This window comes from Diaporthe batatas (genome assembly GCF_019321695.1).
Source record: "Diaporthe batatas strain CRI 302-4 chromosome Unknown Contig00010, whole genome shotgun sequence".
Taxonomy (NCBI): domain Eukaryota; kingdom Fungi; phylum Ascomycota; class Sordariomycetes; order Diaporthales; family Diaporthaceae; genus Diaporthe; species Diaporthe batatas.
In genome coordinates this window covers 118,351-134,037 of record NW_025408557.1, presented here as the reverse complement: position 1 = coordinate 134,037, position 15,687 = coordinate 118,351, and the positions used below count along the sequence as shown (strand labels likewise).

Genomic DNA, 15,687 nt, shown 5'->3' with positions numbered 1-15,687 from the left:
ACCATGTGCCTATAGGCGTGCTGTATTCTCTCTGTACTGTTATTAGCACTGTATTTTGACTTCCAATATGGCAGTCCAAGTTAAATTATAAAGAGTTGGAATTTCTCACACAGTTCAGCCGCGCCCTCAATGACAGCGCTGGGGGAATTTGCTGCGTGCTAACCACCGACTCAAAATCACTCTGTTCAGTTAGTCATTCGGACGGTATACGGAATAGCAACGATACTGGTTCAGTAGGTAGTCATGCCCTCTGATTGTTGGTAGAGATATCTGGGGAAAAGTGCAAAGTACCTACGTAGGTAAATTAGAATCTAGAAGCTAGACTAGAGGAAGGCTCTTCTAATAACATGAGCAAGAATTTTAACCTGGGGAAATGAAAAATTATACGCCAATGATATGAAATCTACCACCATGCGGCATTATCTCCCCAAACACTTGAGCAAGGAAGCTCCTCCACCAGGAACATATTCTGAAAGAGAATTAGCATTGTGTTCTAACCACGAGTCGTTGGTCAGTCTTGGTTTTTGCGCGCTAGGTAGGGATTCATTTGAAGAACACAAAGGCGAGAGAGTATTAGACTGTCAGCCCTAACTAGGTCGACTGTGTACCCCGGCCTGACCGGGGTTTCCGGGTGCGGCCAGTCACGTTATACATTATCACCACATGCATTTCCTACCACTGGCATGCTCCGGATGTCACACTTGTGGGCCCAACTAGTCAGTGTTGCCCGTACACACACCCTGCCCCCTACCACTGAGCTCTTTTGCCAGCGCTGTACATAAACACACTACGTTCTCGCAGATCGTGTGGACGATTTTAACCGATAATCCCAGGCTGTCTCAGGCAGCAGTCGAGCCGCAGGCAGCCATCGGTTGACCACGCCGTGCCGCGGCTGGAAACTGACAACCGACGGGGGTGAGGCGCCCCCGCCTGGGCACCTCGGCTGCCACGAACAGGGTGCCGATCCATACATATCCATACATATCCTCCTCAGACATCGCATCAATCAGTCGAAAGAAAATGGGCCGCGGGTTTCTCAAGGGTCTCCTGCCGCCGAAGTCGAAGCCCCTGGACATATCAAACCCGATGGTGTCGCCGTCGCTGGGCGCCAAGCTGACCCGCAAGCAGCTCGACGAGTACGTGCCAAAGCCCCAGCCATACTACATCTTCTCGGGCTCGAGATGGCAACGCGTCAACCCGCCAGCCACGGGGCCGGTACCGGGGCCGGGCGCGGATGACAAGGCCGGGATCACGAACCTGCGCCTCCTGACGTGGAACATCGACTTCATGGCGCCGTTCCCGCAGGCCCGCATGGCAGCGGCGCTCGCGTACCTGCAGACGGTGGTCGAGGGCGTCCCCGAGCCGTCCACGACGGCGGTGGTCATCTGCCTGCAGGAGCTGCGCCAGGACATGCCCATCGACCTGGACCGCCCGGTAAGCGCGGGCCGCTTCGACCCGCAGATCGCCGACGACCTGCGGCAGGTGGCGGCCGCCGCCTGGGTCCAGGGGCGGTTCCTCGTCTCGGACCTGGCGACGGACCACTGGCGGTGCGGGTACAACTGCGTCACGCTCGTGGACCGGCGCCTCGGGTGCGCGGGCGCCTCGAGGCTGCCGTTTGTGAGCGAGTACAGGCGCGAGGCCCTGCTGGTTGACATCCCCGTGGCGCCGCGGGCGGCATCACCCTCGCCCTCCTCGCCCTCGTCCTCGTCCTCCCCCGGGGAGAAGCAGCAGCAGCAGACGGTGGGGTCCGTCCTGCGGATATGCAACGTCCACCTGGACTCGATGGCGGGGAAGCCGCCCATGCGGCCGATCCAGTGGAAGGCCTGTGCGAAATACCTACAGCGCGCGTCGGACGGCGTGGCCGGCGGCATCCTCGCGGGGGACTGCAACGCGAACCAGGGCTACGACCTGACCCAGGCCGAGGAGAATGGGTTCACGGACGCCTACCTCGAGACGGGGGGCGAGGAGGGCGACCCGAGGGGCCACACCTGGGGCCCGCAGAGCAAGAGCTCCAGGTTCCCGCACAAGAGGATGGACAAGGTGTGTTTCTGTCAGCCGGGCCGGGGTGGTGGCGACGGCCAGCAGCTTCTGAATCTCAAGAGCCTGGAGAAGATTGGCGTCGGGGTCAAGATCGGGGACGAGTCCATCAGTGCGAAGCTTGCCGAGGAGGGATGGCTGGATTTCGTCACGGATCACTATGGGTTAATGGCAGATTTTGAGATAGGAGAGGCGTGGATCTTGGGTGTTGAAGCCTGAGGCTGAGAGGGGGAGGAAATGTACGAGTGTGAACTACAAAGGGTGAACGAACGTGCTTCAGTTTGTGCGGCCAATGTTCAGCGATTTGGTATTTTCTGGCTTCCACCAGCTTGGGTAGCTCAATTCCCATGTGCATTTTGCCAGTGCTTTATAGTAAAGAGAGAGGAGAGGATTGGTTTCGTCATTTCGTCTCTAATCCACATACATATAAAACCTATACGGTGCCTTTATGTAGTAGTAAACTCTCAAGACCGAGCTTTTTTTAAAAAAAAAACAAATACCTAAGGTAGGCCCGTGTCGTACCTGTTATAGTACCCACTGGCCCGCCCTATATAAACGCCGCTGCTTCGCCAGCGGTTCGTAAGTCCTAGTTCCTTTCCTACTCGTGCAACAATGAATTCACAACCATCCGACCAACACTGTGCCGGTACCTACCGGTCCTAGTTATAGCCCTCCGCTATACTGTAGGGCTTGCCACCTTCACCTTAGCGGCCCTATTAGAGAAGTCATCTTTGACTTAGGCTATATACTTAAGCAACAGAGTACGTGATAGCTAAGAAGTAATATGTGAATATTTGGTCTAATAATAAAACCTTTACAACCCGGTCTTCTCTTGGAGGCTCCTACATTGCACTAGACGTCCAAGTGCTGGGCTATATCTACTCAGACCCATACTATTAGCAAACATGATGGTTAAAGCTTTCACAAGATAAGGGTGGTCTCACACCTTTAGCACTGTAGAAATTGCCACCCACCATATGACTTATACCTGTACAACTTGCCCTAAGGGGGTGGTTCCGTTTCTAATCCCCACCCTATCCGTCCGAGGACACACATGGCGCCTTCATACGGTGGTACACGCTCAAGACCTAGGAAACGATAAACCCAGGTATGTCCCTGATTATCTCGAGCAACACGCACAGCTCCCTTTTCCCTCTGCGCCAATACACCACCATCTGTTGAAACCCAAAGACCCAGCTTTGTCCCTCCAGTCCACGTCTCCAAGCTTGGCCATCCGAGGACTCACTGGCAGCCTCCTCAGTCTTGCCCTCATCCTGTGTCCCACCGAGCAGCCACGCTCGACTTTCAACCCCATCTCATCACCAGAACCAACATTATCCGTTTTTCGACAACAACAACAAACCCGCCCACCCCCCAAAAAATGAACATCCTCAAGATCTTCCTCTGCCTCCTCGGCACCGCCGGCGCCACCACCCACGTCGGCGGCAATGACAGGTTCGAGTGCTACGTCCGCGGCCCGATCTTCTCAGACATGAAGGCGCAGGGCGGGGGCAACGGCAACATCGACGAGGCCATCGCGGACTTTTGCCACAGGAGGCTGCCCGAGCAGTGGGGGCTCGGGCCCGGCCAGAGGATCCGCCACTGCTTCCCGTTCCCGCAGGACAACACGGGCAACAAGCTCGAGATCGAGATCAAGAACACCGGCAAGGCCAGGGCCGAGGTGGACGTGGGGGACTGCGAGCACGCGCTCCGGTGGCTGCGCGACCACTGCTGGTGGGGCGGCCACGGCGAGCACCGGGGCTTCGAGTACGATATCGACCCTAACTTTGAGCGGTGCTGAGGGCCCGGGCGCGAGGAGTTGGTTTTGTCTGGTTGGTGGTGGTGGTGGTGGGGGTATGGGGGGGGGGGCTTGGGCGGGCAAGCACGTTGGGCTACGGACAAGGCTAAGATAGATGGATGGACGGGGTCGGGTGCCAGGTGTCCGCTCTTGTGGTAGCTTGCTATCTAAGCTGGGATGGGTGCTGCGCTGTCTGCCTGCGAGGGAGTGGTTTCGTTTCTAACCCCCATACATATAAGACGTATGTGGCGCCTTCATACAGTAATGCTCAAGACAATGTTTACAAAAACAATAATACAATGAATAATACAATGACAGTACAGAGAGAATGCCTGCAAATGTCATCATCTGATCCTCCGCGGACGAGCTTGGTGCCGCTAGCTGTGGCAAGTTCGCAGTGGCTTTATCTTACCTAGGTAGGGAATCTCCTACTAGACGACTGTCCAAAATACTACCAGTCCACGTTGAAGGGCTCGAGAGTCAAAGCAGCAAGAAAACCTAGGCCACCTTAATCTACCCGCAAAGCCTTCATTACTTAGAAACCATTAGAGAACTCTTGTGCAGGCAGGCCCGCGGGGGGTTGTATGTCGCATGTCAGTACATGTTTCAAGAGAAGACCGTAAAGTTAAAGGTGAGGATGCCTGAAAACCATGACTACGGGACGAGGCGTCACTAGGGCTCCGCAATGCGACAAAACCCCCACTTGTCAATTCCCCGTCACACAGAGGTTTATTGGCAAACCCTGGACTGCTGCAAGAAATCGACTAACGTTAGGAGTGCTTAGAAGGTCGTGCGTGTAACCAAATTATCATCGGACAAGGGGATGAGAAACCCTGCCCTTAACCGTCTTCGAGTTGAGACGGACCCCGGCGACAAAACACGAGCTGATCCAGTGCTTTTCTATCATACAAAAGGCATCGAAGCCGCGGATCCCGTAATTTTGAATGTTTCATGGCCCTCACAATGGCACAGAACGAGTGAAACGCAAAGAAAACGTAATTTCATGCTAATGTACAACAGGCGTGGAGATCATCAGCCTTCCTCCTCTCCTCCCCCACGGTATCGAGAGTGAAAATGCCCTGTCAAGGCAGATTAGGTGATGAGATGTGGGAAATTGAGAGTAGGTGGAGAGAAACCATGAGATCACCGCGATCAGAAAGAACCTTAAACGCCGTGGGACCAGGGAGATTCCAAAACCTTTCCATCCATTATGACCTTCAAAAACGAAGAACAGGAATGAATCTCTTGTTTCCATACCACACCATCAAAACCATCCAGATTCAAGATGTAAATCTGAAAGAGAAGTCTCGGAAAAGACGGATGGCGAAGGATCAGTTGTGGCGTGACTGTGTGCAGTATTAAAAGATGCTAGTCAATGGACCCAAGACGAAAGGCGAATGTCTCTGAGGAGGGGGTTGGGTCAAGAACAATGCTGATGAAAAAGACTGGCCCTGTCTAGAGCCGTTTTTGGAAACCAAGAGGGTTGGATGCGCAGAGGTGCGCAAAGTGACACGAAGCCCCTTCACGTCTAGATCGAGAGCGCAAGTATGGTAACCAGCATGACGGCGCAGTAGAGGCCATTGCCAGTACCTCCGTTACCGCTGGCGCCCATGGGCTTTCCAGCGACCTTTCCTCCGCCGCTGGTCGACAAGGTGGCGATGGTCGTAGGGCTGGTGTATGTGGGGCTGTACGTGCCGTTGCCCTGCATGGTCAGAGTGATGCCTGTGGCGGTGGTGGTAATATGGACCGGGCCAGTCGTGGCTGACGAGTTGCTGATGGTCTCCGTCACCGACGCCAAGCTCACCGTGTAGGTTGTTGCCAGGCTGGTGCTTGTGCTAGTCACAGTTGAAGGCGTGGTGCTGCCACCGTCGGTACCGTTGCCGATGCTGAGGGATGCGACGGTCAGGCCAGGTTCCGAGGTCGACGTGTCCGTTGACGAGCCGAGCGTGACATAGATGGTGGTGGGAGGACCGCAGACGCTCGTGATGCTTGCCGTGGCGGATGCGGTGCCGGCATCCATAGCGCTGAGGGTGCTGTCGGTGGTTGTGGTGCTGCCTGACAAGGCGCCGGTGTCCGAGCTCGCGGATGGGGTCACACTGGCTGGAGAAGAGGAGGCTGTCTCAGGGACGGTCTCGACGCTGGGCGGCCCGAAAGTCGTCGGTGGCAGTGTAAAGGTGTTGATGCTGACAACGATGGTGCCTAGGGAGCTTGGTGGGGTGTTGGGGGCACCATACGGGCGGTCACATGGACCGGCACCATCGCCGAACTCGAGGCAGTGGTGAGGGTTGGCTGGAACCATACCAGAGGGTGTGGACCAGGTGGCTGATGTTGTCGTGGTGATTGAAACTGCAGGGAGAGTGATTATGGACGACGAAATGCCACCACTGAGTGCATCGGCAGAAGAGACAGTGATACCAACCGCCGCAGCCGAGAGGACACTGGTGCCATTAGTGTTACTAAGGACGGTAGTGGTCATCTGGGTATGCAGGGTAGTCTGGATCGTGTCGCTACGAGTATGCCGGTCAGTTTTGTGCGAGCATCATGGTGTCAAGAGTTTGAACTTACGAAGCTGCGGTAGACTCCTGAGTGACATTAATGCTGGTCGCAGCAGGGAGGATCGTCGTGGTTTTGAGCACGCTGACAGTGACGTCGGCCTCGGTGCTGCTGCTGGTGCAAGTGGTTTCGGTGGACGCGATCTCGGCCATGCTGGACGGGAGAGTCGGGGCATCCATTGAAACGAAAGTCGAGAGGACAGCGGAGACGGCTGGGTCATTGGAAGCCATGACATCGCGAGCGGCGATGGCGACAGTGTCGTCATCGTCAGCAGTCATGCCACTGAAGCCATCCAGATACGACATGCGACCGCCAAGCTGCTCCTCAAGAGCCTCACTATGGGCACGAGACGCACTGCCCATCTCGTGGTTGAGCTTCTGGATGGTGTCCTGGTCTGCCAAAGGGGTTTGCATTAGATTTAACGGTGTTCAGTCTGCCATGTTGGGAAAGTGACTCACCCTTGCAGACCCGAACAGCCAGGACAATGCAAGTGACGCCAACCATGACGAGCATGCAAGACAGGAGGAAATTGACGTAGCGGCTGTAGTTCAGGCCCTTGGTGTACTTGGCGAGAAAGGTGGTCTTGGTGACCTTCTCATCGGCGCCGAGGTGACCGCCGTCGTCAGGCATCGCGATGACGACTGGGGGAGAGGTGGCGTCAGACCTGACGTGGGCGTCGCCGCGGTTGCCAACGGAGGAAGGCATGATTGATGATAAATGATTGATGTTGACTCGAACGAGAGACTGCGTCAAGAGAGACTGGTAAGAAAGGTGCTATCTGATGGAGGGCTGTCTCAGGAAGGACGGAAACGAAGGTGGAGGTTGAAGGAAGGTCAGTGATGTTTTGATGGTGCGTACGAACCAAAGGAGCGTGCCAGTTTTGTAGTGGGATGAGGGGAAAAGAGCGTGGGGTGGCTGGGGGGAAAACAAGAGCTTTCGATGGGCCAGGAACAATACACCAAAAAGTGAAGGGGGAAAGCTTTCTGAGGAGGGCGTCAGGCAAACGAGGGAATGGAGGGATGAGGAAGAAAGACTGTGCCTTTGCAGGAGAAGAGTACAATGGTAGTGGTGGTGTGCGCAGGCGAGTGGACAATCTGAGTGAGGGGACGTTGGACAGACAGGAGACGTCGTGCGACAACCGTTTGAAGGGAGAGTGTTTGCAGCACCGTTACTCATACTCGGAGCACCAGGACAGCAGGACAGCAGGACAGCAGAGAGACTCCTCTGGGGGCAACAGAAGGGGACGGTGGCACGTACCGAGAGATTTGGGCTGAGCCTCATCAAGTGGGTGGTGGTTGTTGAGATTGCTGTGACGGTGCACAGGTCGGACGCGAGGTGGCAGACGGAAGGCTTTGGCAGGAGAGAGGAGGCAGGTACTTGGGTACCTCGCAGGTACGACGGGCCAATGACCTGGAACGTCAGTGGGAAGTGGGCAGGAGGCAGGAGTGTGACAGACGACCGTACTACGATGGGGTGGGCTCTCTCTCAAGTTGGGAAGGGAAGGTTCAGTTCCTGTGACAGGGGGACTTTGACGTTTTGTGCAATGTACCTGGGGGCCCAGACCCCGTTGAGATTTTCTTAACGTGTTTGTTGTCTGGTCTGATGCTCCCACCAACTAACGTTTGGTTTTTAATCCTACACACAACTACCATTGCAGTGGGAGTGTGAATCACTCTCACGGCTGCTTCACCTGCAGGCAGCCCTTCCACCCTTCCAGCTGGCCAGCCCCATCCTCTGACCCTACCGCCTGGTCTGCTCATACTCCTTCTACTTGATCAAGAGCCCGGATTTGAATGCTGACCATTCAATCACCCTTGGTGCCTCCAAGATACATCATGAGTAAGTCCCTTCCTAGGTGCTAGCCTTGTGATATCAGCAAAGCCCGCGCAGGGACTTGCCTTTCTGCACTCATCCCAAGGTGTATTCTTGTGTACCACAATCGCCCGCAGAAACCCCCTCTGCTGGGCAAAATCGGGTCTGCCCCTGAAGACTGTGGAAATACACACGGCAGCAGACATGTTGCAAGGTACACCCGATATCATACCACAAGGTGAAAACACCTTGGTGAGCTGTATGACAGTGTATGAAACACCTGTCAAAATGACAGCGCCTGAGAAGCCGACTGCATCCCATTGAGAGTTGGTGGTATACAAGCGAGTGCCTTTGAAATAAGAGAAGAGAGGAAAGAAAGTGACTGGAATGGAAATAAAAAGCAATATATGGCAGGCCTTGTCTCTGTAATCGGCGCACACGTTTCAAGTACACTGACATGTACATCCATACCCGAACCGAGATATCAATTGCGCCCTCCCATTTACTTCGGCCGTGCAAGGACTGATCCATCACCTGGCAACACTGAGGAAAGAAGGGAGGTATTCAATCATCTGCCATGGACTTGCACAAGGCCGCGGGTCGACTTAACGCCCTCTTTATTTTCGGCAAAGTACTCGAGGGCAGTATAAGAGAATGTGAGGATGAAAGTGAGCAGGGCCAGGAGTTACAGGAAACGGTCTGGTTCCACAAGGGGTTGTCAAGTCGCCCATGTCCTCCGGCTGAAGGAAGCCGACCAAGTTTGGTTGCTGTGGCCTGGTCTGTCCGGCGGGACGGGACGGTGAAAGAAGAAAAAAAAAGATAGAGTAGGGACGAAAAGAGCCCAATACCCTGAAATCTGTCATGGTCAGATGCTCACTGACCAGAGTGGCGGGTTTGGCAAGTCACGACGCCTTGACAAGATCAACGCAGAGCACTCGGCCGAAGACTCTTTATCTGTAACACGGTCAAGACAGCAGCCCCTACGGGACCGAGACTGCCCGCTACGTCAATGTCCGTCGACGCGCAGAAGTTCTCATAGGGGACCCCGCGAGCCCGGGCTTCCAGAGACTCCCTCGGGCTGAGCTCGCCCCCCCATGGCTCGAGGCATGGTGTTGTCATGGGATCACTTGTCCCATACACAGGTGTTGTCATAAAAATAAAAGCGTGTCTAGGCAAGAGACACTGGGAAATATTCCAAGGAATGGGGGATAGAAAGCATTGGCTCTAACCACCCTGAAGATGTCGACGTGCATCTGGGCAAGGCTCAGAAGCTGACAACTTGACAAGTTCCTTCTGAGAACGCGGCTTCCGCTTTCGCCGATGGCCAGCATCCAACATGCAGTGCCCATGCCCATGCCCATGGATCACGGTCATGAGGCATCAGCAGTCGAGGAGCTGTGGCTGTTGTTGTTAGGAGAGCCGAGGCGGGCATAAACCAAGAGATGTCGTTCCCCTCGTTCCGCGCTATCGAGTGGACCCACTTTTAATTGCCTGTGGGGAAACGGGCACGCGCCTGCCGTTGCTTGAGAGGTTGTCGGTCGCGTAACGGGACGGGCCAGGACAGAACAGGCCAGGACAGGCTCAAGCTGGGCACCAGCGCGGGTCTCTTGGGTTTTGGCGCTGCGACCACGACCACCACCACGACCACCACCACCGACTACCCGTTCACCGTTTCCCACACCTCGATCCACATCCCGCGAAGCTCTGCACCAGCTGCCTACCCACAGCTGCGGACCGCCCCTGCCCGCATCTTCTGTTCATCTCACCTCCAGACCCGCCGTTTCGCATCGCGACAGGCCTTCGCCTTCGCTGCCTCCATCAGCCGCCTCGACGATTGGCCTGCATGTTTTGATCCCGCGAGCTGGCCCCAACCAGCCCTACCACCTCCTCTAGAAGAAACCTGCCTGGCTCCTGGCCATTGAGCTTCAGAGGATCGCGTGCAATTGGAATCTGCCCTCCCCGCGTCGCCGCCGCAATTGAGAGGGTCCGTTAGCAGCGCATCATGTCGTCCCGCAGGAGAAGAGCGGCCGAGCCCGCGCCCGAGGAGGACCAGCAGCAGGAGGAGGAGCGCGACAACGAGGGTCTGCAGTTCAACCAGGCATTGTCATGGCGCGCTGGCAGGCCCATACCCACGGCGGAGCTGCACAAGAGACTCGACACCCTGGCAAAGGAATTGGCGGAGCTGGATCAGGACTGGGAACACAAGGACTCGTTGACAAAGGTCGCCAAGGAGCTCTGCTCTGCCAACATCCTGGGCCACAAGGACAAAGGCGTCAAGGCATACGCTGCATGCTGCATGGTTGACATCCTCAAGATCTGTGCGCCCGACGCGCCCTTTACTCCATCGCAGCTCAAGGTAAGCACTTGAGGTCGGCGCGGCCACCTTCGCGACGGCATGCTGACCATGAGTAAAAGGACATCTTCGCCCTCTTCATCAACCAGATCCTCCCTGCCCTGCAGGATCCGTCGTCCACATGGAATAACCAACATCGATACGTCCTCATATCTCTGTCCGACGTCCAGAGCATCCTCCTCCTCGACGAGATACCCAACAATGACGAGCTTTTCGTGCGTTTGTTCACCTGCTGCTTCGACACCGTCTCCGGGACCAAGGCACCGTCGGGCGAGCTGGTCGGGAAGGATATCGAGCATTACATGACACAGATATTGGAAATGTTGATCGACGAGGCCACCACCATCCCGTCCAAGGTCATCGACATCATCATGGCCCAGTTCCTCCGCGCCGCAGCCCCTGGCGCCGGCAAGGACAAGTCGGAGCAAGCCAGCCGGGATGAGAACCAAACAACACTCCTCCTCAAGGAAGAACCCGCTGCCTACAAGATGGCAAGGTCTGTCTGTGTTGAGAACCCGGAGAAGATGGCACGATTCGTCGGACAATACTTTAGCGACGTCATTATGGAAGCTTCCGGCTTGGCTGGTAGCAATGGCCACCGCGCTGCCGATTCCGACGACGAGGATGGCCCAGCTGGACCATCCGAGGACGATCTCAAGGAGCTCCGGAAGGCGCACCTGCTGATCAGGGAGCTCTGGAAGGCTGCCCCGGCATCTTTGCAAAATGTCATCCCTCAGCTTGACGCCGAGCTGTCAGCCGACAATATCAGCTTGCGGCAGCTGGCCACAGAAGCGCTTGGGGATGTCATCGCTGGCATTGGGGCGGCTGGCCCGCCGCCTCCCCCAGCGTTGGACCCTGCTGCATACCCGCTTTACCGCATGTCCGATTTCGATACCGACGATACCCCTTCGAATCCTCTCACGACTCCCTTCTCTCCGATGTCATTCGCACAGACATACCATCAAGCCTACCTCAACTTCCTGAGTCGCAAGAACGACAAGTCTCCAATCATCCGAGCCTCCTGGACCACAGCTGTAGGATACATTCTTTCCACGAATGCTGGAGGAATCGGCTTCAATCGGGAGGATGAGCGAGCTCTCGTTCGTGGGCTGGGAGAAAAGCTCAATGATAGCGATGAAAAGGTCCGTTTGGCTGGCGTGAAGGCTATCGAGTCCTTCAACTTCCGCGATCTTATCCTCAAGCTAGCGTCGGATGGTGGGTTGGAGAAGGAGAGCTCGATCTTGTCTAGCCTTGCCGACCGGTGCCGCGACAGGAGACCCCAGGTCCGCGTTGATGCCATGGCTCTGCTGGGAAAGCTCTGGGCTATATCGACGGGCGAAATCCTCGCTGGCAACCAGGTTGTCGTGGGCGCCCTGTCGGCTGCCCCATCAAAGATCTACAGCTCCTTCTACGCAAATGATCTGGAGGTGAACGTCCTTCTTGACAGGGTGGTCTTCGAGTGTCTGGTACCATTGTCTTTTCCTCCTCCTAAGAAGAGCTCGAAGAGTGCAAACGGAAGCTCACAGTCGCAATCCCAAGCGGCGGCAGCTGGCTACGACCAGGACGCCGTCAGGGCCGAGAGGATACTCCTCCTGGTCCGCTCACTTGACCAAAATGCCAAGAAGGCCTTCTTCGCCATTCAAGCCCGTCAGCCACAATTTGCCACTATACTCCAGACTTTCCTGAGGGCATGCGACGCCTACAATGGCGGCGTCATGGAGCAGGACGAGGAGCGCAAGACAAAAAACCTGAAGAACACGATTGATTACATCACACGTTTCCTGCCTGATGACGCAAAGGTCAGGGCGGAGCTGCAGAAATTTGCAAAGGCGAACAATTCACGGAATTACCAGCTGGTTAAGTTTATTACTGGTCCGGAGCACGATTTCAAGACGGCCAGGAATGCCTTGAAGGAGCTGATCAAGCGCCTGCAAAGTGCGCAGCTCTCTGGTGTTGCTGATGTCCTGATACCCCTGCTTTACAGGTCAGGTTATTTCATGTTTAACCGCAGCCATTTGTCTACCATCTTGGATTATTCCAGAACCGACCAAGATGGCTTCGGCGCCACAGCGCACGAGATTCTGAACGAGATATCACAGCGCACGCCGGACCTGTTCAAGTCACACATCGGAGATCTCTGCAAGGATCTTGCGGAGAAGGCTCCCACCGCAACACGCGCAAATGAGCCATCGGTCGTTGAGACGCTCAAGGCTTGCGCTTCGTACGCGCGGAAATATCCTGCCGAAATCCCAAAGGACAAGAACTTTGTGCAGATGATGATCAACTTTGCGCTCTACGGTACACCTTGGAAGGCGGCCAAGTACGCCGTAAATATCCTCCTGGCCAAGAAGGACGAGACCAGTCTTTTGAACGCCACCAGGCTGTTCAAAGAGGTCATGAAGCAGTGGAAATACGGAGCTCCCCACTTCCTCAACAAGCTGGCGATAGTCTCTCAGCTTGAGATCTTGGCACCCAAGGTTACGTTGGACAAGGACCAAGCCATTCTCGAGATGATCCAAGACATTCTGAAGCAGGTTCGCACCGATGCTAAGGACAGCGACCCGGAATGGGTCAGTGATGCGGACATGGATGAAGAATGCATAGCGAAATGCTTGGCATTGAAGATCCTGGTCAATCGGCTGCGGGCAGAGGAGCAGGACCGTGGGGACGGCGAGGCAGACTTGAAAGACAGGGCGAAGCCTGTCTTCAAGATGCTCAAGACCCTGATCACAAAGGACGGCGAGATGTCCAAGAACAAGGAAACACCAAGCCATCACAAGGCGCGATTACGACTCCTCGCGGGCCAGTTGGTCCTCAAGCTCTGTAAAGAGAAGCAGCTTGACGACCACCTTCCACCCGAGGACTTTAATGCGCTTGCCTTGGTCGCACAGGATGCCCACCCTCAGACCAGGAGAGCGTTCGTCGAGAAGCTCCAGAAATATCTGGTACAGAACAAGCTTCGCACAAGGTTCTATACCATCATTTTTATCACAGCGTACGAGCCTGTCACCGAGTTCAAGACCAGGGTGGAGACTTGGATCCGTTCAAGAGTCCATCATTACGAGGCAACAGGCACACCCGTCATGGAAGCCGTCATGCCCCGACTGCTGTCTTTGTTAGCTCACCACCCAGATCTCGGCAAGTCTGAAGATGATCTGGTTGACCACTCCCGCTATATTGTCTACTACGTCAGCACCGTGGCCAACGAGTCCAACCTGGGGCTATTAGCTCGGTATGCAGAGCGTGTCAAGCAGACAAAGGACGCCATTGAGCCGGAGAAAAGCGAGAACCTTTACATGGTCTGTGACCTGGCGCTGGCTGTGATCAGGAAATGGCAGGAGAAGCGCGGGTGGACCTTCGAGGCCTACAGCAAGAAGACCGGGCTGCCCAACGGCTTATTCTCTGCTCTCCCGAACCATGAAGCTGCGCAGAAGCTTTCTGAGCAGCAGTTCATCCCAGAAGGCATCGAACAGAGGCTGGATAAAGTCCTGCAGTCGATGGACCGCAAGAAGGTATGTTCCGAGTGATGAACCGGTACCCGAGCTCTGGACAAAACCTGGGACATTTTACTGACGTCAAACAGAAGCGGAAGTCCATGGACGAAAGCGGGCAGCCCCCTGCCAAGAAGGCAAGATCGCAAAGCAAGATCGCCCAACCAAGCTCGGTCAAGTCGAAGAAACAGACGACCCTGAAGAAGGCGGCCAAGGCAAAGACGGCCAAACCCAAGAAGCCCCGCGCGTCGTCGCCAAACATCCCCGAGTCAGAACGCCGCCGCAGCGGCCGCGCCGTCCCACGGAAGAGCTCCAACTACGTAGAGCGGGATGACGACGAGGACGACGAGGAGATGCTCGAGGGGGTCGCCGAGTGGGAGTACGAAGGCGAAGAGGATGACGAGGAAGAGGGCGAGGAGGGCAGCGATGACGACGGTGACGAGGAGGAGGGGGAGGAGGTCGAGGAAGGCGACGAGGTCGAGGTCGAGGTCGAAGCCGAGCCCATGGATGAGGACGACGAGCAGGAGGGGGAGCCCGCCGCCGAGGAGCAGGACGGCAGCGAGCTGTCCGAGCCCCCCGAGGAACAACAGGCGGAGGAGGCGGAGGACGAGGAGCCGCCCGCGACCAACGGGCGGCGGAGCGGCAGGAGCTCGGCGGCCAGGGCGAAGGCGGAGCCGCCGAGGAGGGCGCCGCCGCCGAAGGGCAAGGCCGCCGCGGCCGCACTGCCGACCCGGGGCAGGGCGGCGGCGGCTGCTGCTGCTGTGCCTACGAGGACCAGCGGCCGGTCGAGGAGGGCCAAGGATGTGTTCGACTCGGAGTAGTTATCAGTAGTAGTGCGTGATGTGATGTTTGTCGCTGTGTTTGGGGAGAGCGCCTTGTGCCGAGATGAAAAAACATAACTGGATTGATTGATTGCACCCGAGAGATGGTTTTCCGTGTCGTCTTCTTCTTCTTCTTCTTTTTTTAGCTTGTTCTTGGAGATGAATTAATGGATAATGCCCAAGGTTTTCTTGTTACGAAAGGGGGCGGGGGTAGGGAAGTATGTGATTTTGCTATGCTACCATTCTTCATAGGGAGGGGGGGAGAGGTGCGAGAGGGTTGGTCGGTTGACTTGCTCTGGTGCGGGTGTATTCTGAATCCAACTGAAAAGTACTTAGCCTTGTTTTGTTTGTACTTGTGTGGTGTTTGGCTTGCTGCGGTGTACATCGGTGATAGCTGTCGTTCCGAGGCACGTTGTGTGGTTCCGAATCTGTCTCTTTTTGGTTTCACATGGTTTCTTTGGATCTCGCTGACGGCGTTCACTCTGATCGGTTTCGACAGGTGCCACAGTGAACATGCCGCCCGTCACAGAGTGGTATTCTAGGTCCTGCCTACCTGCCCTGGTAAATATGCGCCCGACTGCACGTCGCTGGTTTCTATTTGTCCCTGCATTCAAGGTTGGCCTCACCCCATGGTGGTCATGGTCTATATTTCTGCGACTGAGTCCGCACGTATTAGTTGGGTCTTCTATGCTCTGGCAGCTGAACACATCCATCCCACGGTCTGTGGTGTCCAGACTAGACAGACCGAGTCTCAAATATCCGCTGCCTCGGTCCAACGTGGTTCGTGTTAGACATTCAGAAATATATTACGACGTCACTTCT

The 15,687-nt window shown here is 55.8% G+C and overlaps 4 protein-coding genes across 4 annotated transcripts; 3 read left to right on the top strand and 1 right to left on the bottom strand.

Moving 5' to 3' along the window:
* Positions 1-685: 685 nt before the first annotated feature.
* KVR01_008711 (uncharacterized protein) lies at positions 686-2,473 on the top strand. The gene has a single exon (XM_044784276.1). The coding sequence runs from the start codon at positions 1,021-1,023 to the stop codon at positions 2,254-2,256; it is 1,236 nt and encodes a 411-aa protein (XP_044642478.1). The 5' UTR covers positions 686-1,020; the 3' UTR covers positions 2,257-2,473.
* A 945-nt stretch (positions 2,474-3,418) lies between these two features.
* KVR01_008575 (uncharacterized protein) lies at positions 3,419-3,838 on the top strand (the record flags this gene model as incomplete). Its single annotated transcript, XM_044784216.1, has 1 exon — positions 3,419-3,838. One exon carries the CDS (start codon positions 3,419-3,421, stop codon positions 3,836-3,838), a length of 420 nt encoding a protein of 139 aa, XP_044642342.1.
* Positions 3,839-5,363: 1,525 nt separating this feature from the next.
* On the bottom strand, positions 5,364-7,093 carry KVR01_008773 (uncharacterized protein; the record flags this gene model as incomplete). The annotated part of the gene is made up of 3 exons (XM_044786294.1): positions 5,364-6,342; positions 6,401-6,782; positions 6,847-7,093. 3 exons carry the CDS (start codon positions 7,091-7,093, stop codon positions 5,364-5,366), a joined length of 1,608 nt encoding a protein of 535 aa, XP_044642540.1.
* Positions 7,094-9,797: 2,704 nt separating this feature from the next.
* KVR01_008453 (uncharacterized protein) lies at positions 9,798-15,048 on the top strand. Its single transcript, XM_044782958.1, has 3 exons — positions 9,798-10,556; positions 10,616-14,065; positions 14,137-15,048. The coding sequence occupies exons 1-3, from the start codon at positions 10,203-10,205 to the stop codon at positions 14,863-14,865; spliced, it is 4,533 nt and encodes a 1,510-aa protein (XP_044642220.1). The 5' UTR covers positions 9,798-10,202; the 3' UTR covers positions 14,866-15,048.
* Positions 15,049-15,687: the final 639 nt, after the last annotated feature.